The 23,168-nt window shown below is 45.3% G+C and overlaps 1 protein-coding gene across 10 annotated transcripts in view; it reads left to right on the forward strand.

Annotated features, from left to right (window-relative positions):
- Positions 1-15,250: 15,250 nt before the first annotated feature.
- Positions 15,251-23,168, forward strand: part of HP1BP3 (heterochromatin protein 1 binding protein 3) — a 45,468-nt gene continuing 37,550 nt past the window's right edge. For 2 of the 10 annotated variants that reach the window (XM_054502942.2, XM_063667565.1), the window contains exons 1-3: positions 15,251-15,389; positions 22,011-22,206; positions 22,642-22,741. In XM_054502942.2, the coding sequence (XP_054358917.1) occupies positions 22,111-22,206; positions 22,642-22,741 (196 nt within the window). In that variant the 5' untranslated portion in view covers positions 15,251-15,389; positions 22,011-22,110. Of the gene's footprint in view, positions 15,390-15,798; positions 16,398-22,010; positions 22,207-22,641; positions 22,742-23,168 lie in introns of those variants that run through there. The other 8 variants (XM_054502958.2, XM_063667567.1, XM_054502923.2 and 5 more) reach the window with 7 other exon arrangements.

Consider the following 23,168-nt stretch of genomic DNA (forward strand, 5'->3'; position numbering starts at 1 on the left):
TATGTATTTTGGATAAAAATAACTGTATATTGTAATCCCAGCTCTTTGGGAGACCAAGGCAGGAGGATTACTTGAAGCTAGGAGTTTGAGACCAGCCTGGGCAATATAGGAAGACCTCCCCCATCCCCCAATCTCTACAAAAATACTTAAAAATTAGCCAGGCGTGGTGATGCACACCCATAGTCCCAGCTGCTCAGGAAGCTAAGGCAGGAGAATCACTTGAGCCCAGGAGATCAAGGCTGCAGTGAGCTATGATCATGCCACTGCATTTCAGCTTGGGCAGCAGAATGAGACCCTGTCTCTAAAAAATAAAAACACAAATACCATATAAATGAAGTTCTCTTCTCATATATCAGCAGGTACAAGATACTCACATGATAACTTTATTTGGTTAAGTTGGTGTTTGCCAGGTTTCTCCACTCTATAGTTACTTTTCTTTCCCCCCTTTCTTACTCCAGTCTATTTGAAAGCCAGTCACTAAATCCAGCCTACACTTGGGAAGAGAGATGGGAGTAGGAGAGAATTAAGCTTCACTTCCTTTCTAGAGTGGGAAGCGTCTACTTAAATTATTTGGAATTTTCCCACAAGGAAGATGTCTCTCTTCTCTATTTGTTTATTTAGTCACTCATATTTATTTATATGTGTGTATGTATAAATGTACACACATGGATATGTATATATCAGTATGGGCTCATGTATATTTCATACTTTGAATTATAACCCAATAGTACATGATTTTGTTGTTCACATTGTTCCAGCTTTAGCCATTAGGGGCTCTTTCAAGTTGGCTTATGTGTCTCTTGACATTCCCTGATACTTTTGTTTTTAGAGCACGTACTTTCTGCCATCACAAGATGCCACAGACATATCTTGTATTTTCCCTGCCTCAGTCCTAGAATCAGCCGTTTCTACAAGAATCCCTGGTTTCTTCTAGGAGAATGGGATTTAGAAACCAAGCTTTTACTCACTGGGTTTGTATGTTGCTATTGGGGCATCTCAGCCTCTTGGTCTGCCAACATTTTAAACTTCATTTTCTTGCCAGGTGAGTAAGCTGCTTTTACATGGAGCACTATGACCTTTAGAAAACATAGTTCTGGGCTGGGCGCGGTGGCTCACCCCTGTAATCCCAGCACTTTGGGAGGCCACAATAGGCGGATCATGAGGTCAGGAGATCAAGACCATCCTGGCCAACATGCCGAAATACCGTCTCTACTAAAAATACAAAAATTACTGTACATGGTAGCGCGTGCCTGTAATCCCAGCTACTTGGGAGGCTGAGGCAGGAGAATTGCTTGAACCAGGGAGTTGAAGGTTTCAGTGAGCCAAGATCGCGCCACCGCACTCCAGCCTGACGACAGAGCAAGACTCTGTCTCAAAAAAAAAAAAAAAAAAAGAAAAGAAAACATAGTTCTGGTGTGTGTGTGTGTGTGTGTGTATTACTCTGGGCCAAGCGCAGTGGCTCACGCCTGTAATCCTAGCACTTTGGGAGGCCGAGGTCGGTAGATCACTTGAGGTCAGGAGTTTGAGACCAGCTTGTCCAACATGATAAAATTCCATCTCTACTAAAAACATACAAAATTAGCCGGGTGTGGTGGTGGGCCCCTGTAGTCCCAGATACTCGGGAGGCTGAGGCAGGAGAACTGCTTGACCCTGGGAGGCAGAGGTCGCAGTGAGCCAAGATCCCGCCATTGCACTCCAGCCTGGGTAACAGAGCAAGACTGTCTAAAAAATAATAAAATATTCTGGTACCCAAAAGACTCAAGCCTATAGATACTTCATTCATTTTTCTGCTCATCTTACATAGGAAAAAACAGAGGGCCAGGCACTGTGGCTCACAGCTGTAATCCCAGCACTTCGGGTGGCCAAGGTGGCCAGATCACTTGAGGCCAGGAGTTCAAGACTAGTCTGGCCAACATGGCAAGACTCTCTCTACTAAAAAATACAAAAATTAGCTGGGCATGGTGGCGCATGCCTGTAATCCCAGCTACTCAGAAGGTTGAGGCACGAGAATCACTTGAACCTGGGAGGCGGAGGTTGCAGTGAACCAAGATAGGGCCACTGCACTCCAGCCTGGGTGACAGAGTGAGACTCTGTCTCAAATAAAGCAATAAATATTGAACTGTTTCTCTCTTTCCCCATTATGATGATTTGTTTTAATTTCCCTTAGCTAGTAATATTTAGAGTCTACTAAGGTACCAATACAGAGCAGTGTTAAAATGTTAACTCAGTTAAACAATAATAATGGAAATCGCGAAATAATGAAAAGTTAACTGACGATAAAAGCACTGCATATCAAAACTTGAGATAAACCTAAAGTAAGCCCAAGAGTTCGAGGTTACAGTGAGCTTTGATTGTGCCACTGCACTCCAGCCTGGGTGACGAGAGTTAAGACCCTGTCTCTTAAAGCAAAAAAGCTGAGTAATACTTTCAGGTAAATGTAGAGTCTTTAAATACATTTGTTTAGAAACCATACAAGTTTAAAGTAAATGAATTATGGTATCAGAAGAACCAACTGGGGGCGAGGGGATGCCACCTAAGTGAATATCAAGAGTTCACTCTTCCTTCTGTAGGAAGAAGTTGTGTGCTGAGAGGAAGGAGGTATAGACTAGAATTGGGAGATCTGTGCTCTAATGCTAACATTGCTGTTCACGGAATATTTGACCACCTGCTTGGTATGGGCCTTCCTGTCTTCTCTAGAAAGGGCTCACTCTTGCCAACCATATGAGCACATCCAGAATCACTTTAAATACTGCCTACCAAGCTTAACAAAGACAAAAGGTTTTGGTAATAATAGGATATTACCAGCTTTTCAATGAAGTAAAAATATCAAGAATTTCTGAAATTTCAAATCACCATGAGCTGAACTTGTACTATCAGTATTCCTTTTCAATCCTTCTGTCATATTTACCTCTTGTTGGTAAATACATGTCCTTTGACCTGAAGTCCTGGGAAACTATCTTTGCCAAATTTGAAAAAGCCACCCTGCCATAGCTTCTTCCTACATTGTAGAATAAATAGTGCTCAACACTGGCTGCATGTTACAAGTACCCGGAAAGCAAAATACAAATCCTGGACTAATTATTTCAGAATCTCTGGGGATGAGAGCTGGGCATCTCTCTCTCTTTTTTTTAAAATTTAAATTCCTTAGGTGATCATAATATGACCCAGGGTTGAGACGACATTGAAATGGTGAAAATAACCTGATTCAGCTAACAATATAGATAACGATTTATATTTTCAGGTATTTCAGAAATGTATTTTAACCGTAAGGTGTTGGACAAACAAATGGACTTACATATGGCACATATTTTGAAAATACAGTGTTAGGAGAGCATATAACGGGGACCCTGTATACACCGGGGTATTAGGGAATGTTGCCCTTAGGAGTAGAATTTTAAACAAAAATCTGAAGAATCAAATAGTTAAGGGGGTCTGTTGAAGTAGAGGAGATCTTATGTGCAAAGTCCATGCTTGGGGGACACATGGTGTATTTGAGAATGAAGAAAGGGTGACAGTATGGCGAGAGTTCATTCTCACATGCAAAAGTCGAATCTGAACGTGCCCAGTGACAAATTAATCCAGACAAACTTTTTCTGGACAAATAGAGGGAAAGAACCTTTTTTTTTTTTTTTTTTTTTTGACAGAGTCTTGCTCTATCACCCAGGCTGGAGTGCAATGGCACAATCTCAGCTCATTGCAACCTCCACCTCCCGGATTCAAGCGATTCTCTTGCCTCAGCCTCCCAAGTAGCTGGGACTACAGGCATGCACCATCACACCCGTCTAGTTTTTGTATTTTTAGTAGAGACAGGGTTTCACCATTTGACCAGGCTAGTCTCGAACTCCTGACCTTAGGTGATCCACCTGCCTTGGCCTTTCAAAGTGCTGAGATTACGGCATGAGCCACCGCGCCCAGCCATGGAAAGAACTTTTGAAAGTTGCCTTATACTTTCACTTAGCAGAATTCACTAGAGATGAACTTTAGTTGGTTTTTTTAATAGTTACTCAGCAAAAAGAGTAACAATGCTTTCAATCATTTCCAATTCGCAATTGGCCACACAGCATGTTGGAATAACTGTAGGCGCTTTGGAGTAACTAGTTATATCTAACCTCAGGGTTAGTCAAAGTATGGGCCTCGGACTGGCAGCATCAACATCACCTGCGAGCTTGTTAGAATGCAGATTCACAGGCCCCAGCCTACTAAAACAGAATCTGAAGAGATGGAAGATCCCAAGAAATCACTATAAGTGCTTCAGATGATTCTTAGGCACACTGAAGTTTAAGAACCACTGCCTAGGAGTATTTCACATCTCTGCCAGAGTATAGTCCTCTTCAAAAAGCTAACACAAAACAAGTTGTATGCTGCTTTTAGAACCTTTAGGCTTGTACTTTCGCATCTACAATACAGAAACAATAAGCCCTTCCTGATTTCCTTAGTAAACTAATAGTAAATTAATTTCCTAGGCAATGCAGGATGGCATCTAATTGGTCTTCATACTAGGCTTCTGACATGTAAGTAAGGTGGTACTGCTTCCTTTTACCAGGTAGGGAACTGAGTAACACAGAAGTCATGTACCTAGCAAGTGTCAGAAGCAAGACTGGCACTTGGTTTTCTGGGAGGCAGTATTGTCCGAAAAATAATTCTCACCACCAAGAGTTTTCTTTTGGGGAAAATGACATAGTGGATATAGTTTGGAGTATTGGCACTGGAAAAATAGGGGCATTAGTATAGCCCTGCTGGGGTTGCTGAAACCTCGGTTTCCATTTATTTATTTATTTATTTATTTATTTATTTATTTATTTATGAGACAGGGTCTCACTCTGTCGCCCAGGCTGGAGCTTAGTGCTGTGATCTCGGCTCATTGCAACCTCTGTCTACTGGGCTAAGGGAGCCAGCCTCCAGAGTAGCTGGGACTGTGGCTAATTCTTGTATTTTTTGTAGAGATGGGTTTTCACCATGTTGCCCAGGCTGGTCTCGAACACTTGAGCTCAAGCCATCAACCCACCTTAGCCTCCCAAAGTGCTGGGGTTGCAGGCATGAGTTACTGCGTCCAGCCAGTTGCCTCATCTATAAAACAAAAGTAACATCATCCACTTCATGGGGTTGTCTTGAGGAATTAAAGGAGATCGGATAAAGTGCCCAGCATTCTTCCTGAAATACCTAGGGCCCTTCCTGTCTGCGTCCAATGTTCTTTTTCTGCCACACTCTACTACCTTAGTCATAATCAGTTACATACAGTTAGGCTATGCCATTTTCAGAACTGTAGGAGATTATAGCTTACCTATCCACATTTCTTTCCTTCTTTCTTTTTTTTTTTTTTTTTTTTTTTTTGAGACGGAGTCTCACTCTGTCACCCAGGCTGGAGTGCAGTGGCGCGATCTCGGCTCAGTGCAACCTCTGCCTCCGGAGCTCAGGCGATTCTCCTGCCTCAGCCTCCCAAGTAGCTGGGACTATAGGCATGCGCCACCACGCCTGGCTAATTTTTTTGTATTTTCGGTAGAGATGGGGTTTCATCATGTTGGCCAGGCTGGTCTCGAACCCCTGACCTCAGGTGATCTGCCCGCCTCAGTCTCCCAAAGTGCTGGGATTACAGGCGTGAGCCACCGTGCCCAGCCGACATTTCTTTAATATTCTATTGATCAAATTTTTAAAATTGTTTTACTTTCCCTAGAAAATACTACGAAGTCTTTTTTTTTTTTTTTTTTTTTTTTTTGAGACGGAGTCTTGCTCTGTCGCCCAGGCTGGAATGCAGTGGCACGATCTCGGCTCGCTGCAAGCTCCGCCTCCCAGGTTCACACCATTCTCCCGCCTCAGCCTTCCAAGTAGCTGGGACTACAGGCGCCCACCACCATGCCCGGCTAATTTTTTTGTATTTTTAGTAGAGATGGGGTTTCACCTAACATGTTAGCCAGGATGGTCTCGATCTCCTGACCTCGTGATCCGCCCGCCTCGGCTTCCCAAAGTGCTGGGATTACAGGTGTGAGCCACTGCGCCCGGCAATACTGTGAAGTCTTAAGTGTATATCCCTACTGCTAACGGACCTGGGAATAGAGGCTTTTAGCTCCCACTTCTCCTGGGATTCAATAGAACATTGCAAAATCCTTTTTTTTTTTTTTTTTAACACAAGGATCAATGCTTAGTGTCCTTTTCAAGTTGTTTATTGCCCTACCTAGAAAGAAAATGACTATTTTCCTACAAAATCAAAATGAACTCCTAAAAATACCAGGTACTTAGAAATGCATGTTCTGTCACATCCAGCTCTGGCTTTGTTCCTAATTTAGGGGATGCCAACTACTTTGGGCAAAGAGACAGCTATACCAAACAAGCCTGCTGGCTGCTTAGAATAAATTCTAGGCCAGGCGCGATGGCTCACACCTGTAATCCCAGCACTTTGGGAGGCCGAGGCAAGCGGATCACGAGCTCAGGAGACTATCCTGACAGGAGATCGAGACCATCCTGGCTAACAGGGTGAAACCCTGTCTCTACTAAAAATACAAAAAATTAGCCAGACCTGGTGGCGGGTGCCTATAGTCCCAGCTACTCGGGAGGCTGAGGCAGGAGAATCGCTTGAACCTGGGAGGTGGAGGTTGCAGTGAGTCAAGATCACGCCACTGCACTCCAGCCTGGGCGACAGAGTGAGACTCCATCTCAAAAATAAATAAATAAATAAATTCCAGCTTTTTCTTATTAAGTGTCATAGACTCAACCAGCAGAGTGTAAAACAGAGACACAAAGATTAGGATAATCATGTGGGGGGTTTTTTCTTGTTCAAAATGTTTTATCTTTTGAGAAGAGCAGGAATATCACCAATAAAATGTCAGGTTTTAAAGTTGAACAATCCTGGGTCTTGATATATATGGTTCTCAAGAATTATGCTACTAATTCCAAAGTTTGGATGGTTGAAAATTTACAGCCTTGTGCAAGTGTCTTAAGAATACTCAGAGCCAGCCGGGCGCGGTGGCTCACGCCAGTAATCCCAGCACTTTGGGGAGGCCGAGGCGGGCGGATCATGAGGTCAAGAGATCGAGACCATCCTGGCCAACGTGGTGAAACCCTATCTCTACTAAAAATACAAAAATCAGCTGGGCGTGGTGGCGTGTGCCTGTAGTTCCAGCTACTCAGGAGGCTGAGGCAGGAGAATCCCTTGAACCCGGGAGGTGGAAGTTGCAATGAGCCGAGATCTTGCCACTGCACTCCAGCCTGGCGAGAGAGCGAGACTCCGTCTCAAAAAAAACAAAACTCAGAGCCAGTATGTATTGTTTTTTGAAAAGTTTGCATTTTCTCATCACCATGCAGTTGCGTTTTGATTTATAAAAGGAAATGATCCTTTTCATCACCATCTTTTTGAAACTCTTTTCATCTCTTTATTTTTTAAATAAATGGATCCAATTTCGTGCTTCTAATTTTTAAAATTTCATCTTATTCCCAACCACAGATTTTGACTCATGTTTTCCTTTAAATTACCGGTTGTTTTTTTGTTCTTTTGAAACGGAGTCTTGCTCTGTTGCCCAGGCTGGAGTGCAGTGGCGGGATCTCTGCTCACTGCAACCTCCGCCTCCCAGGTTAAAGCGATTCTCCTGCCTCAGCGTCCCGAGTAGCCGGGACTACAGGCGTGCACCACCATGCCCAGCTAATTATTTATTTATTTATTTATTTATTTATTTATTTATTTATTTTTGAGATGGAGTCTCCTTCTGTCACCCAGGCTGGAGTGTCACCAGTGGCATGATCTTGGCTCACTGTGACCTCCGCCTCCTGGGTTCAGGAGGCTAATTTTTTTTTTTAATTTTTAGTAGAGACAAGGTTTCACCATGTTGGCCAGGCTGGTCTCAAACTCTTGACCTCAGGTGATCCGCCCACCTCAGCCTCACAAAGTGCTGGGATTACAGGTGTGAGCCACCGAGCCAGGCCAATTTTTGTATTCTTAGTAGAGACGGGGTTTCAACAAGTTGGCCAGGCTGGTCCCGAACTCCTAACATCAGGTGATCCACCCACCTCAGCCTCCCGAGGTGCTATGATTATAGGCGTCAGCCACCTCGCCCAGCCCAAATTACTGGTTTTATTGAAAAGAAAAATATTCCCCTTTACACTTAAACTTTCTCAAACTACTCCATATCTACAAAACAAATGTCCTAGGGTAGCCAACTTGGTTTGCTGGGACTTTTCTGGTTTAAAAACTGAAAGTCTGGCTGGTCGTGGTGGCTCATGCATGTAATCTCAGCAATTTGGGAGGCCAAGGCGGGCGGATCACAAGGTCAGGAGTTCAAGACCAACCTGGCCAACATGGTGAAACCCCGTCTCTACTGAAAATACAAAAATTAGCCAGGCATGGTGGCACGTGCCTCTAGTCCCAGCTACTCAGGAGGCTGAAGCAGGAGAATTACTTGAACCCGAGGTAGAGGTTGCAGTGAGCCGAGATTGCGCCGGTGCACTCCAGCATGGGCGACAGGGCAAGACTCCATCTCAAGGAAAAAGAAAAAACACTGAAAGTCCAACCCCCACCCCTACAAACTCCCCACCCTACCCTCCATGGATAAACTGGGACAGTTGGTCACCCTGGGTGTCACTGAGCTGACACTAATTTCTGGTCACCCTCAGAGGCCTGGTTGCCCTGCAAAGAAGGGAATCCTCCTGCAAAGATTTGCCTGTAAAGCCACAAAGCAGGAGTGAAAGGGGAGGAACAGTGCTGTTAGTACATTTACTTCACATTACACTGTCAAAACAAAACTGGATATATTCTGCTTTTAGTAAATCTGGCAAGTAGTGTCTCTTCAGTCTAAAAAGCAGCTGGTTTGCCTCTGGCATTCAAAGTGGGAAAAGACCTATCACCACAAATCCCAGAACCTGACATGAATACAGGCTTGAAAGCAAGTTCCCTGAAGTTTCCCTGAAGATGGCAGGACTAAGTACTTTACTCATCTTGGTTTTAGATTCTATCCCTATGGAAAGACTCTTGTAATAACATTCTCAAATGTTTCTGTTCCCTTGAGTGCTGAATTGTAACTCTACTCAGTATGTCAGATGCTACAAACTCAAGGATAACTGTTATTTAAAACCTTTATCCTCAAAATGATAGGAAACTTTTGGCACACTTTTCAAACACCCTCAGGTAAGAGCTGTAGGTAGAAATGTTGACTCCCACTGAGCGCTGGGTGGAGGCTGCTGACACCTATAGGATAGAGTTTCTCTAACTGTGAATGGCAGAATTAACTTTTAAAAATGCAGTTGGCATTTTAAAAAATAGAACATACAAATACACCTTAAGGTAAATGTTATTTAGTAAAACATTTTGGCCTTTATATATAGTAGTACCCCCATATTCGTGGTTTCACTTTTCGAGGTTTCAGGGACCCCACAAGTCAAAATTCTTTGGTAGATACCTACAGTTTCACCATGTTGCCCAGACTGGTCTTGACTCCTAGGCTCAACCAATCTGCCAGCCTCAGCTTCCCAAAGTGCTGGGATTACAGGCATGAGCTACTGTGCCTGACCACAGTTCAAAAATACTTTGAGAGAACCACTTCCACATAACTTTTTTAACAATACATTGTTATAATTATTCTATTATTTATTGTTATCTTACTGCACCTAATTTATGAATGAAACTTTCTTACAGGTATGTAGGTATAGGAAAAAACATAGTATATATAAGGTTTTGTACTATCCGTGGTTTCAGGCATCTACTGGGGTTCTTGGAACGTATCCCACATGGGCAAGAGGCAATTACTGTACTGATTCACGATCCTTTATCCAAAACTGTTGGGACAAGATGTGTTTCAGAATTCTTCAGTTTAAGAAAATGTTTCAAAGTTGGATGACTGCTAGGCTAAGTGGAGTTCAAACTATTGTCACCAGTGAATAGAGAAAAGTGCGACATTGGCAAGGGAGGATCCAAGGGTGTTCCTGCCTTTAAACTAACATCTTGGCCCTCAAGTAACACTACAAAAAGTAAGAGAAAATCACTGGGAGTGGGAGAGTCATATTAAATGTTTTTATCAGCCTCCATTTCTTGTTAAGCAGTATAAATTGTTCCTTCTCTTACCATCCCTTTCCAAGCTGCAGCTAAGTTAGGGACTGTTTCCAGTCCTTCTGGCTGGAAACCACAAAAGTCAAGTAACCTTCAACCCTGGCAAGACCATACATTCTGATGAGATCCAAGCCCTGGCCTGGTTTTTTTGTTACTTCTGTGTGAAATTGCAATTCACCAGACATGACTCATGGAAAGAATAAAGATCAGTTGGGCTAGGAACAGAAACCTCCTCTTCCCACCAGCCAATCAAGAATTATTCTTCAAGTGTTGGCCAGGCACAGTAGCTCACAGCTGTAATTGCAGCGCTTTGGGAGGCCAAGGTTGGAGGATCACTGGATCCCAGTTCGAGACTAGCCTGGGCAATATAGTGAGACTCTATACAAAATAAAAAAAAAACAACTTAACTGGGCATGGTGGTGGGTGCCTGTAATCCCAACTACTCAGGAGGCTGAGGCAGGAGGATTACCTGAGCCCAGGAGTTCGATGCTGAGATTGTGCCACTGCACTCCAGTCTGGGTGACAGAATAAGACCCTGTCTCAATAATAATTTTTTTAAAATTTATTTGACTATTAACAGCTCTTTTAGAATTCGTTTTCTGATTTTTACCAGAAAACCCCCATAATTCTTCAAACCTCTCCTTGTTAACACAAGGTGGCATGTAAGTAAAATAGGTAGATATATCTTTCGATGCTCAGCCCAGTGACTGTGATGTCATAGCTCTGGTCTAGAATATTCTTAGAATCTGAATCTGCAGTTGCTTTGGGCGCAGTGGCTCATGCCTGTAATCTCAGCATTTTACGAGGCCAGGCAGGTGGATCATCTGAGGTTAGGAGCTCGAGACCAGCCTGGCCAACATGGTGAAACCCCAGCTCTACTAAAAATACAAAAATTAGGCAGGCGTCGTGGTGGGCGCCTGTAATCCCAGCTACTCAGAAGGCTGAGGCAGGAGAATCGATTGAACCTGGGAGGCGGAGGTTGCAGTGAGCCCAAATCATGCCACTGCACTCCAGTCTGGGCGACAGCGAGATTCTTGTCTCAAAAATAAACAAATAAATAAAAGTTGAGGAACAGGAAAAAAACAAAAAGCAACCAATCTATTACCTTCACAACAGGCTGTAAAGTCTGCAAAGCTAGCCTTATGCTAAAGTTTCAACAGGGACTTGGCTTCTGAAAAAGTGGGTGTTGAAAATTAGAGATGATACAGTTAGATTGCGAGGACTTCTTAACGCTGGCACTCCTAGTTCACAAACCACTAGGTTTCCTCATCTTTCTGGGACTCCCTAGGCAAGGACTCCCTGAGAATGGATAGCCTTGGGCAGAACTGTGAAGTCATCACAGACAGCCCCTCATTTACTCCTTTCTCTCCCTAGAAGTTCCTACCCTAGCCAGACCTCCAAGGTTCTTATCTTCTGATCCATCCGGAAAGAGGTTTAAAGTAGGAATTCTCACTTATCACTTTAAAAGTGCTATAGAAGAATGGCTGGGAGAGGTGGTTTGCCTATAGTCACAGCTGCTTGGGAGACTGAGGCAGGAGAACTGCTTGAGCCCAGGAGTTTGAGTCCAGCCTGGGCAGTATAGCAAGACCCCATCTCTAAAAAAATTTTTTTAGGTGCTGTAGAAGACAGTGAAGATTAAACCAAAGGAATGAATCTCTGAGTGGTAGACCTTCAGGGACTTTGATGAGTGTGAGAGGTCTCTGAGTGAGAAGGTCTTCCCAGTGCCTGGAAGCTCAGTCTTTGATGGCAGCCTTCTATAATACACCCCATAAGAGCTGACCTGCTCTTCTAAACTTGTCAAGGTGGGTCTTTCCACCAATGCAGTTTGTTTACCTTTAGGTAAACGGTACAAAAATCATCATGTAATTGTTGGCTGGGTGCGATGGCTCATGCCTGTAATGCCAGCACTTTGGGAGGCTGAGGTGGGCAGATCACCTGAGGTCAGGAGTTCAAGAGCAGCCTGGCCAACATGGTGAAACCCCATCTCTACTAAAAATACAAAAATTAGCCAGGCATGGTGATGCACATTGGTAATCCCAGCTACTTGGAAGGCTGAGGCATAAGAATCACTTGAACTCAGGAGGTGGAGGTTGCAGTGAGCCGAGATCCCGCCAGTGCACTCCAGCCTGGGTGACAGAGAGAGACTCCATCTCAAAACAAAACAAAACCTATTACATAACACACTTCAATGATCTGTGACTAGTATAGCTTAAATAAAGCCAAGTGAAATAAACTATAAAACTATACCCCTATGGAATCTTTTGATTCAGAGGAGGTACATACAAAAATCAAAACTGGCCAGATATTAAATATTACATTGAGCAAAGGTAAAGTGCTTTAACTAATAGACATGTACAATAAAAATTTCAGATCCCTGAGTAGAAAACTTTCAGCTTCACTCTTCAGTAAGTGGTAGCCTTAATGCCTGCGTGTGTGTGTGTGTGTGTGTGTGTGTGTGTGTGTGCACGCGCGCGCGCACTCTCTTGTGGAAAAAATTTGTTTCAAGATTTTTCCTCCTTTGGTGTTCATGTGGTGAACAACAAAGTAAGATTGATTTTTTGTTGTTTTTTGTTTGTTTGTTTGTTTTTGAGACAGAGTCTTGCTCTGTCACCCAGGCTGGAGTGCAATGGCATGATCTCTGCTCACTGCAGCCTCCGCCTCCCGGGCTCAAGGGATTCTCCCCACTCAGCCTCCTGAGTAGCTGGGATTACAGGCACCCACCATCATGCCCAGCTGAATTTTGTATTTTTGTAGAGATGGTGTTTCATCATGTTGGCCACGATGGCCTTGAACTCCTGACCTCAGGTGATTCCCCTGCCTCTGCCTCCCAAAACGCTGGGATTACAGGTGTGAGCCACTACGCCCAGCCTTGATTTTTTTATTTTATTTTATTTTATTTTTTTAGACAAGGACTTGCTATGTCGGACAGGCTGGAGTGCAGTGGCGCAATCTTGGCTCACTGCAGCCTCCGCCTCCTGGGTTCAAGGGGTTCTCCTGCCTCAGCCTCTGGAGTAGCTGGGATTGCAGGTACGTGCCACACGCCTGGCTAATTTTTGTATTTTTAGTAGGGACAAGGTTTCATCATGTTGGCCAGGCTGGTCTCAAACTCCTGACCTAGGCCTCCCAAAGTGCTGGGATTACAGGCATGAGCCACGCCACCCGGCCTGATTGATTTTTGAACCACCTTGTTGCCCACGCTGGAGTGCAGTGTCACCATCACGGCTCACTACAGCCTCGACCACCTGTGCTTAAGTGATCCTCCCATCTCAGCCTCCCATGTAGGTGACCACAGGCGTGTGTCACCACGCCCAGCTAATTTTTTTTTTTTTTTGATATGGAGCCTGTCACCCAGGCTGGAGTGCAGTGGTGCGATCTCAGCTCACTGCAACCTCCCTCTCCCGGGTTCAAGTGATTCTCCTTCCTCAGTCTCCCGCGAGTAGCTGGGACTACAGGCTCGTGCAACCATGCCCGGCTAATTTTTTGTATTTTTAGTAGAGACGGGGTTTCACCATGTTAGTCAGGATGGTCTTGATCTCCTGACCTCGTGATCTGCCCGCCTCAGCCTCCCAAAGTGCCACCGCACCCGGCCTAATATTTTTATCATATATAGAAATGGGGTTTCTCCATGTTGCTCCAGGGTGGTCTTAAACCTCCTGGGCTAAAGAGATCCTCCTTTTGGGAACCTAGGCTTCCCAGAGTGCTGGGATTACAGGCATGAGCCACCGTACCCCACCAAGATTGTTTTGAGACAGGGTCTTGCTCTCTCTGGCTGGAGCGCAGTGGTGATCATAGCTCACTGTTGCCTCAAACTCCTCGGCTTCAGTGATCCTCCTGCCTCAGCCTCCCGAGTAGCTGGGACTAAAGGCCTTTGCCACCATTCCTGGCTTATTCATTTAGAGATGGGGTCTAATTATGTTGCCCTGGCTGGCCTCGAACTCCTGACCCACAAGCCTCATGCAATCCTCCCCTCGGCCTCCCAAAGTGCAGGGACTACAGGCGTAAACCACCATGCTCGGCCTAAGTTTTGTTGTTGTTGTTGTTGTTTTAAGCAAAAATTTGTGGAGGAAACATCTCCCAGTTTGCTCTCATCTGAGTCTGCTTCTTACATGAGATGGGTCTAAAGACATTTTAGGGTAAAAGAAGAACGGTAGGATGTTTTAAATGTACGAATACATAAAAATGGAACAGTCTTTGAAAAGGAAGACAACAACGTTAACAACAAAGGGAGTGAGCAGAATGAAGAATGGCATAAAAGACCAAAACCCCTTCTGAACAGCTGGAATATGACACCAGAGTACTAAAGACTGGTAATGCCATCAGGATATGAATGATAACGCACACCTCGTAAAGAATTTTTTATGGTAGCTGTGAAATTTCAACTGATAGAGTGGGGTGGCTGTGGCAGGGAAAGCTGGTGAGACAATTATGCTAATGGCAGGGCCAGACGACTGGGTGAGTGCTTAAATGGTGTCATAAGTCTTTATAAACCTTGGCACATACGTTTGAGTACTGGTCATCTACTGTAAGCTTGGGACAATTCTACTGGTATTTCCTTACATTTATTACCCAGTCCCTCCCCTGTCCCCCAACACCTGCAACTTTGAAAACAATCTTTCCAAACTAGCTTTGAAGAGCTGTACTTTTCCTTCGTATGTACGTTGCTTAAGTACGCTGATAGCAACGTATTATGACAATTCAAAGGGAATCCCGTCTTCTAATCTCAGGGTTTTCATTCTGGTGAACTCTCCCTGCATTTGCGGATTAGGGAGCCCGGAAAGCCCGTTTCAACTTTTCAGTTCTGAGTCCCGAGTCACTACTCTGCCCTGTACCGTCTGGAGACTTAATGGGAGCGAGTGCGAGGCAGTCAATTCTCCGCTCTCTAGTTTTCCAATTCTACGGACTTCAAAAAAAGGTTTGCTTTTGAGCTGCGCCTAAACTGAGAAGCGGGAAAGGCTAGCCCCGCTAAAGGCGGACGAGTGGCAGAAGCGGAAACCCAGTTAAGAGAAGCGACTGCCCTGGAGAGCACAGAAAGCGAAGGTTAGCGGGGGAAAGCAGCGCCCCTCCGAGGAAACCGACACCGCCCCGCCACGCCAAAGCAATGGGCGCCACCACGCAGCGCCGGGAACGCGCGCCGACGCCCCGCGCTCCGCCGGCGTCCGCCCGTCCCCGCGCGCCCCCTCGTACCCCACGCGCGGGGGGCGGGGCTGGCGGGGGCGCGCGCGGGGCCGCGGGCAGGGGGGCGGGGCGGCAGAGCTCGGCGGCTGGGACTGGAGGACAGCGGTGGCGGAGGCGAGTAGCGGCGGCGGGATCGGCGCCGAGAGGCCGTGCGGGACGCGGGCGCCAGGACCGGCCGAACGCAGAGGTAACGCAGGACAGAACAGGCGGCCAGGGAGTGGACGCGGGCTCGCTGGGCCCCGAAGGCGAGTGGCGGAGGCCGCTCGCCCGGGGCGCCGACGCCGCTCCCAGAGAGGAGGGGGCGGGGCGCCCGGGTCCCCGGAGGTGGCGCCTTTTGTCTGCCTTCCCCGGCCGCTCCGCCCCTCTCTCTTCCTCTCTCTTGCGACCTAGCCCCCTGCCCTTCTGGTGGACTCCTCCTCAGGGGCCCTCCGGCGCGCGCGCTCCCGCCCTTGTTTTGTTTGGACTTGGGGGAGGAGGGGGAGCGCTTCCCTGGCCGTGCGACCCTGCGTCCCAGCGCGCCTGCGTCGGCGTCCTTCGCCCGCCCCGATTGGCTGAGGGCTGCGCATGCTCCGAGGCCCGCCGTGGTCCGGCGTCCGCCCGCGCCCTCCCCTCACCCCACTCCCTCAGCGGTTTTCGGAGCCGGTTCGAAAGATGCCGGCGGCGGTGACTGGCTGCGGCGGGCCCGCCCCCCGGGTTCTCCGCCCCCGCCGCCGCCATTACGGAGCTCCCAGTGGTGAGTGTGCGGAGCGCCGAGGCTCGCGTTCCGCCGCTGCTTCCGTCGCCGGGGCGGGCGCCGCGGTGTCCTTGCTGAGCGTGAGCCCCGAACTGTCACCGCGCCGAGCCCCAGCCTCATCCGTCGGTGTCTGCGGTCCGAGCTTTCCCCGCCTCGCTGGCGGCCCGCGCTCTCCCCCACCGTGCGCGTTCGCCGCTGTGGCCTGTAGCTACCTCGCCTCGCTGCTTTGTCTCCGCTGCTCTTGCCGTCCTTCCCGCGGCTCTCTGCGGGCGGGGCTGTCGGCTGTCGCTTTGCTGCTCCGCGACGGCGCCTTGAGTCTCGCTCCCCCGGTGGGAAACGTAGAACTGGTTACTCGCCACCTTAGGCGGTGGGGTTTGAATGAGAGCAGTGCCTCGGTAGGTCGTCAGAAAGTTACAGTCGCCCATCTGAGCGTTTGTAAGAGATGGAGGCAGGAGTGGTGAGGTGAGAGCCCCAGATCTGAGGGTTGGTACTGAATTGACAGCTGTGACCGGGGACAGCCACTTAACCTTTTTGAGAAAGAGTTGTCTCCCGTACGGAGACCGGACCGGGTGAACTGTGCTGCCGCATCCGCGTGCACGTTCTCTGTTGTTTATTGTCCTTCCTGACTGCATTGCATTGAAAAGTGAGAATCCAATTCGAAATAACGTCTAAAAATCGCCTGGGGCTTTTTGAGCACGCTGTCTTGTCTTAGAGTGAAATTAGAGGTGACTAGTGTCATTTTTGAAAGGTGCTCTAATTTTGTTTAACCTGACAGGCAAAAAACTTCTTAGCTTTTAAATTTTTCATTGCTCTTCTCAAAAGTTTAGTGTAATTTGTTTCAAAATAGAAGTAACATTTTAAAGTTTGCTGGGTTGGTTGGTTTTGGCTTTGTTTTTAAGCTTACTTGGAAGATTGTAGGGCTGGAAGTTAGTGGAGAACGTATACTGAACTCCTCATATCCGGATGAAAGTTTTAACTCCTTACCCAGTTAGATTGTGATTTTGTTGAGATGAGACACTGTAGTGTCCTTAGCATCTATGCCCAAGACAGACACCGAGTATATGCTTGCTTATTACATAACTTAAATTTGAAAATGAAAAACAAATGATGCCAGCAATCAAATTACAGGCATGCTTTTTGTGACATGACTCGTTAAATCTGAGTATAATGAATGACTTAAGATTGGGAACGATGTGAGGTATTCAGCGCATCACTAATGACATGTATTACATATATTTTATGGTAAAATGTGAAATTATAGTGCTTTCCCTAAAATGCATATTATCAAGGATATCAGTAAACTGAAATACGTTGTTAAACTTCTCACTTTTCTACAGCTTTCTCTTAATGTAGAGGAAATAAATTAAAACTGAAATTTGGGGCTTTTTATTTCTACAATACTTTTTTTCATTGCCTGCATTCAAATAATTTAAAGTCGTGCATGGTGGCTCACACCTGTAATCCTAACACTTTGGGAGGCCAAAGAGGAGGATCGCTTGAATCCAGGAGTTAGAGACCAGCTTGGGCAACCCTGTCTCTACAGAAAATACAAAAACTATCTGGGGTGTGGTGGCGCATACCTGAAGTCCCAGCTACTCAGGTGGCTGAGGTGGGAGGAGATCGCTTGAGCCCAGGAGGTCGAGGCTACAGTGATCCCTGGTCATGCCACTGCACTCCAGCCTGAGAGCCTGTCTCAAAATAAACAACCGATTTAATTTAAGCATTTCCCTTGACAAAAAGCAAATATTTGTTATTGTTCTAACATTAAGTTTAAACGAACTGATGTTCATAAGAGGACCATGTAAACCACAAGTAAACTCAGACTGTTTATTTTTGGCACATATAAAAACCAAGATGAAAAACATGAATAGGCCGGGCGCGGTGGCTCACGCCTGTAATCCCAGCCCTTTGGGAGGCTGAGGCGGGCGGATCACGAGGTCAGGAGATCGAGACCATCCTGGCTAACATGGTGAAACCCTGTCTCTACTGAAAATACAAAAAATTAGCCGGGTGTGGTGGTGGACGCCTGTAGTCCCAGCTACTCAGGAGGCTGAGGCAGGAGAATGGTGTGAACCGGGAGGGGAGGTTGCAGTGAGCCGAGATCGCGCCACTGCACTCCAGCCTGGGCGACAGAGCGAGACTCGGTCTCAAAAAAAAAAAAAAAAAAAGAAAAGGAAAACACAAATAAGTTTTATTTGTTCATCCTTTAGTTTAACAAATATTAATTGAGTATCTGTTCTGTGCCTGGTATGTTATTAGGCATCAGGTATGCAGCAAATGAACCAGGTAGATAAGATCCCTGCCAGGAACAAGTGTGGCAGCCTAAAAATTTGATCATTCAGAGTGCAATAGTAAAAAGTTTAATTAATAGGTACACTGGGTCAGATGCAGTGGCTTACACCTGTAATCCCAACACGTTGAGAGGCCGAGGCAGGTGGATCGCTTGAGCCCAGGAGTTTGTGACCAGCCTGGGCAACATGGCAAAACCCTGTTAATACAAAAAAGAGAAAAATTAGCCAGGCATGGCGGTGCGTGCCTGTAGTCCCAGCTGCTAGGGAGACTAAGGTGGGAGAGTCGCTTGAGCCTGGGAGTTTGAGGCTGCAGTGAGCTGTGATACTACAACCTGAGCGTGAGAGTGAGACCCTATCTCAAAACAAACAAACAAAAATAGGTACAGTGATGTTAAGGCACTGTGAATTAACCTTGCATATATTTAGCTCTGTAATGAACAGTGAATTTATTAAATAGCCAATTAACCCAACTATTCTAAAGCAAGTACTACAGATTGAAGCTTGAAGTTCTATGACTGACTTTTATTAAGGAAATGCAGAGCTGAGGCTAACATCTCTCTTTTTTTTTTTTTTTTTTTGAGACGGAGTCTCACTCTGTTACCCAGGCTGGAGTGCAGTGGCGTGATCTCGGCTCACTGCAACTTCTGCTTCCCGGGTTCAAGTGATTCTTCTGCCTGAGCCTCCCGAGTAGCTGGGACTAACCCAACTATTCTAAAGAAAGTACTACAGATTGAACCTTTGAAGTTCTACAACTTTTACTAAGGAAATGCAGAGCTGTGGCTAACATCTTTTTTTGTTGTTGTTGTTGTTGTTTTTTGTTTTTTGAGATGGAGTCTCGCTCTTCACCCAGGCTGGAGTGCAGTGGCATGGTCTCAGGTCACTGCAACCTCCGCCTTCCAGCTTCAAGTGATTCTCCTCCCTCAGCCTCCTGAGTAGCTGGGACTACAGGTGTACACCACAGTGCCTGGCTAACTTTTGTATTTTTAGTAGAGCTGGGGTTTCACCATGTTGGCCAGGCTGGTCTCGAACTCCTGACCTCAGGTGATCCCTGCCTCAGCCTACCAAAGTGCTGGGATTACAGGCATGAGCCACTGTACCCAGCCCTAACGTCTCTTAATATTTATCCCAAATAACTGGGTTTTAAGTGTTCTTCACACATAATGAATGTAGTAATAAGTACTACCAGATGTCTTTGTTCATTCAACTTTTGTTATTATTGAGCCAAGGTCTTAACTCTGTCACCCAGACTGGAGTGCCGTGGTGCAATTCTAGCTCACTGTAGCCTGGAACTCCTGGACACTGGCAGTCCTCCCACCTCAGTCTTACAAGTAGCTGGGACTACGGGCATGTGCCACAGTGACCAGCTAATTTTTTATCTTTTGTGTGTGTGGGTTTTTTTTTTTTTTTTTTTTTTTGAGAAGGAGTCTTGCTGTGTCGCCCAGGCTGGAGTGCAGTGGCACGATCTCGGCTTACTGCAATCTCCGCCTCCTGGGTTCAAGTGATTCTTCTGCCTCAGCCTCCCAAGTATCTGGGACTACAGGCGCATACCACCACACCCGGCTAATTTTTGTGTTTTTAGTAGAGACAGGGTTTCACCATACTGGCCAGGCTGGTCTCGAACTCCTGACCTTGTGATCCATCTGCCTCGGCCTCCCAAAGTGCTGAGATTACAGGCGTGAGCCACCGTGCCCGGCCCTTTTGTGTTTTTTTTTTAATTATTTTTTTCTTTTTTTGAGGCAGGCTCTGCTCTGTCAGCTAGGCTGGAATGCAGTGGCTCGATTTCAGGTTACTGCATCCGAAAACTTCTGGGCTCAAGCAGTCCTCCCAGTCTCAGCTCCCAAGTAGCTGGGACTACAGGCACATGCCACCATTCCCAGCTGATTTTTAATTTTTTTTTAGAGACAATGTCTGTATTGCCCTGGCTGGTCTTGAACTCCTGGGCTCGAGTGAACCTCCTACCTTAGCCTCCCAAAGTGCTGGGATTACAGGTGTGAGCCACCACACCTGGCCTGTTTTTAAGTTTTAATTTATTTACTTTTGGTAAAGACCAAGTCTAATGTTGACTAGGCTAGTTTTGAATTTATAGCTTCAAGGGATCCTCCCACCTCTGCCTCCCAAAGTGCTGGGGTTGCAGGCATGAGCTGCTATACCAAATGGGAAAATATTTTTTTAAAGATGCCTATGAATGGAGACTCCTGAAGGTTGTTGACTTCACGGTAGCATTTTCAGCCTAGCTAGTGTTATCGTGGGTTAAGGAAGATAAATTCATTAGCAGTATAACTTTACTAAGGATAACCTGATTGTGATATTGTTCTATTTCCATATCATGTTTGCATGTAAAAATACCAGCAGATTTGCATAAGGCTTTTTATTATTAAGAAAAATGGGCCGGGTGCGGTGGCTCACGGCTGCCATCCCAGCACTTTGGAAGGCTGAGGCAGGCAGATCATCTGAGATCAGGAGCTCGAGACCAGCCTGACCAACATGGTGAAACCCCATCTCTACTAAAAATACAAAATTAGCTGGGCATGGTGGCGCATGCCTGTAATCCCAGCTACTCAGGAAGTTGAGGCAGAAGAATCGCTTGAACCAAGGAGGCGGAGGTTGCAGCGAGCTGAAATTGTGCCACTGCACTCCAGCCTGGGCAACAGAGCGAGACTCCGTCTCAAAAAAAGAAAAAAAAATTTAATATTAATGGATATTCTGGTTCCCTAAGTATGAGTGTGTTTACACTGCACTGAATTCTTTCAGCTGACTGAAAGATTTCCTTGCAGCTGACTGACAATTGACAAGTCTGGTATTGCTCTTGGTGTTCCCATAAAAATATTTTCCCTATAAATGTGAATGCATCCTCTGTGTTTCAGCCTTCCAGATTTATCCTAGTTGTTGTAGGTTAGGACTGTTACTTGCCAAGTTGAAAGGTCTTCAATTCTTAGACAAGGTTAGATCTTAATGTAGAAGTTGCATGACTGTCATTCTCTACTCATTGTTAATAGTTCATTAGCACAGAGATCTAAATACTTAAGTGGTCTTTTTTTTTTATATTGAGGAATTTTTGTATAAAATGTCATTGAGTCTCAGATGAGATTTTTGGGGAAGAGGGGGTGTTAGTGATCAGGTAAACTTGGGTGACTGCATGGGTTTTTATCTTTGAATATTTAATTATATTCTTCTGTACTAGTTTTCCTTACATTAAAAATATGACAGTCTTAGAAGCATACTTTTATTCTCCTAGGTGATGGTCTAAATTTGCTTCTGTGGGTCTGGAAGCTATTAGAATGTCATGTTATTCAGCAGTATTTTTCCCCCTTGTGTTTTCCCTTAATAGAGGGAAAAAAAAAGTACATTAATAAAGATAGAGTTTAAGATTACAGTTAATTTTCCTGACCCTTTTGAGAACAGTAACAACAAAAGCCTTCTCTTGGTAAACTGATCTTTGACTAAACATTTGACTAACTGTTCCTTAGTCTCTTTATTCTATCCTTCTAAGTTCCTGATGGTAGCAGGAGGGGATGGGGTTAGGTTCCTTAGGAGCTTCCTTGCCCTTGTTGTTTTTGTTCATGTGGAAGGTGCAACAGCTGCCGTGGCTTATGCATTCGTCTTAGTTGCTGCTTTATGTAGTCTATATTTTGGTAGTTTTATCTTTCTGAGTAACCAAATCATCTGTCACTTAACTATAAATTTTATAGTTATATTTTTTCCCTTTGGTTGTGTATTAAATTTAGACGTTTTAGTTTAGTTTTGTTTCTGTTAATCTTCACACCAGGTCTTTTCTGTGCTTTAGGTTGATTCTTCACCACACTGAAACCATTAGGAAAAATCCTTGTGGTTAACAGCAGAGGCTTCAGAGTGTAACCTGTACTCGGGCCTAGAAATTATTTAAAATGGCGACTGATACGTCTCAAGGTGAACTCGTCCATCCTAAGGCACTCCCACTTATAGTAGGAGCTCAGCTGATCCACGCGGACAAGTTAGGTGAGGTAGGGGCTGACACATTCTTGAAGCTCACTCTTGGATCAATCCCTGACTTCAGGCCCTGCTGGGTCCTTCTTGGTACATGTTCCTTCCCTTACTTTGGGGAGTCTAGGTTGTGAATTTGAAACAAAATCAGATTCTTTTCATCTTCCCTTTCCCGTCAAATTCCTGAGAAAACCTCCAACCTTCTAAATTTATAGCAAATCAACTATAATTATGTGTTTCCATTTGAAATTCAAGCTAAAATAACCTACTTTAAAAAGTGTATCTTAAAAATCATATTTCACTTCAAAAAAACTTGTTAAAAGTAATTTGCATCAGATCCTGGAGTCGACTTGAAGAATTCTCCTACATCTTCTGACACCCAGTTAGGCCCTTTGAGAAAGAGAGAAAAGAGAATTTTTTAATGCATGTTTGATTATGGCCATCTCTTTTCTTAGAAGGTAGAAGATAGCACCATGCCGATTCGTCGAACTGTGAATTCTACCCGGGAAACTCCTCCCAAAAGCAAGCTTGCTGAAGGGGAGGAAGAAAAGCCAGGTAAAGTAAAACGGTGACACAGCTTAAAACATTAAAAGTTATACTGCAATTTGGAGTGTCCCATAAATTCCTTTGAACTTAATTTTTTTTTTTTTTCGTGGCTAAGTGTTTTGGGGAAACATTTAGAGAGAATCAGTAGCTATTGGTATGTCATTGCCGGACCATGAGGGCAAAGTAAGATTTCATCTTCTCTGTAAAGATTTTGGAAGGTGAAAATGTTATGTTGGAATTAAAAACAGAAAAATGTTTGGGGATGACAGGAATGGCCAAAGAGTAGCATTCTGGACATAAAGTGTCATGGGGATGAATGCAGTGTGGGAGAATGGAAAACGTGGGCCTTTATGATAGACAGTGGAAGGTTCATCCAGAAATCATATGGAGGACTTAAGAGAAGCAAATGGTGATCTGTTGATCTATAACAGGTATT

This window comes from Pongo pygmaeus, chromosome 1 (genome assembly GCF_028885625.2).
Source record: "Pongo pygmaeus isolate AG05252 chromosome 1, NHGRI_mPonPyg2-v2.0_pri, whole genome shotgun sequence".
NCBI classification, from domain to species: Eukaryota; Metazoa; Chordata; class Mammalia; order Primates; family Hominidae; genus Pongo; species Pongo pygmaeus.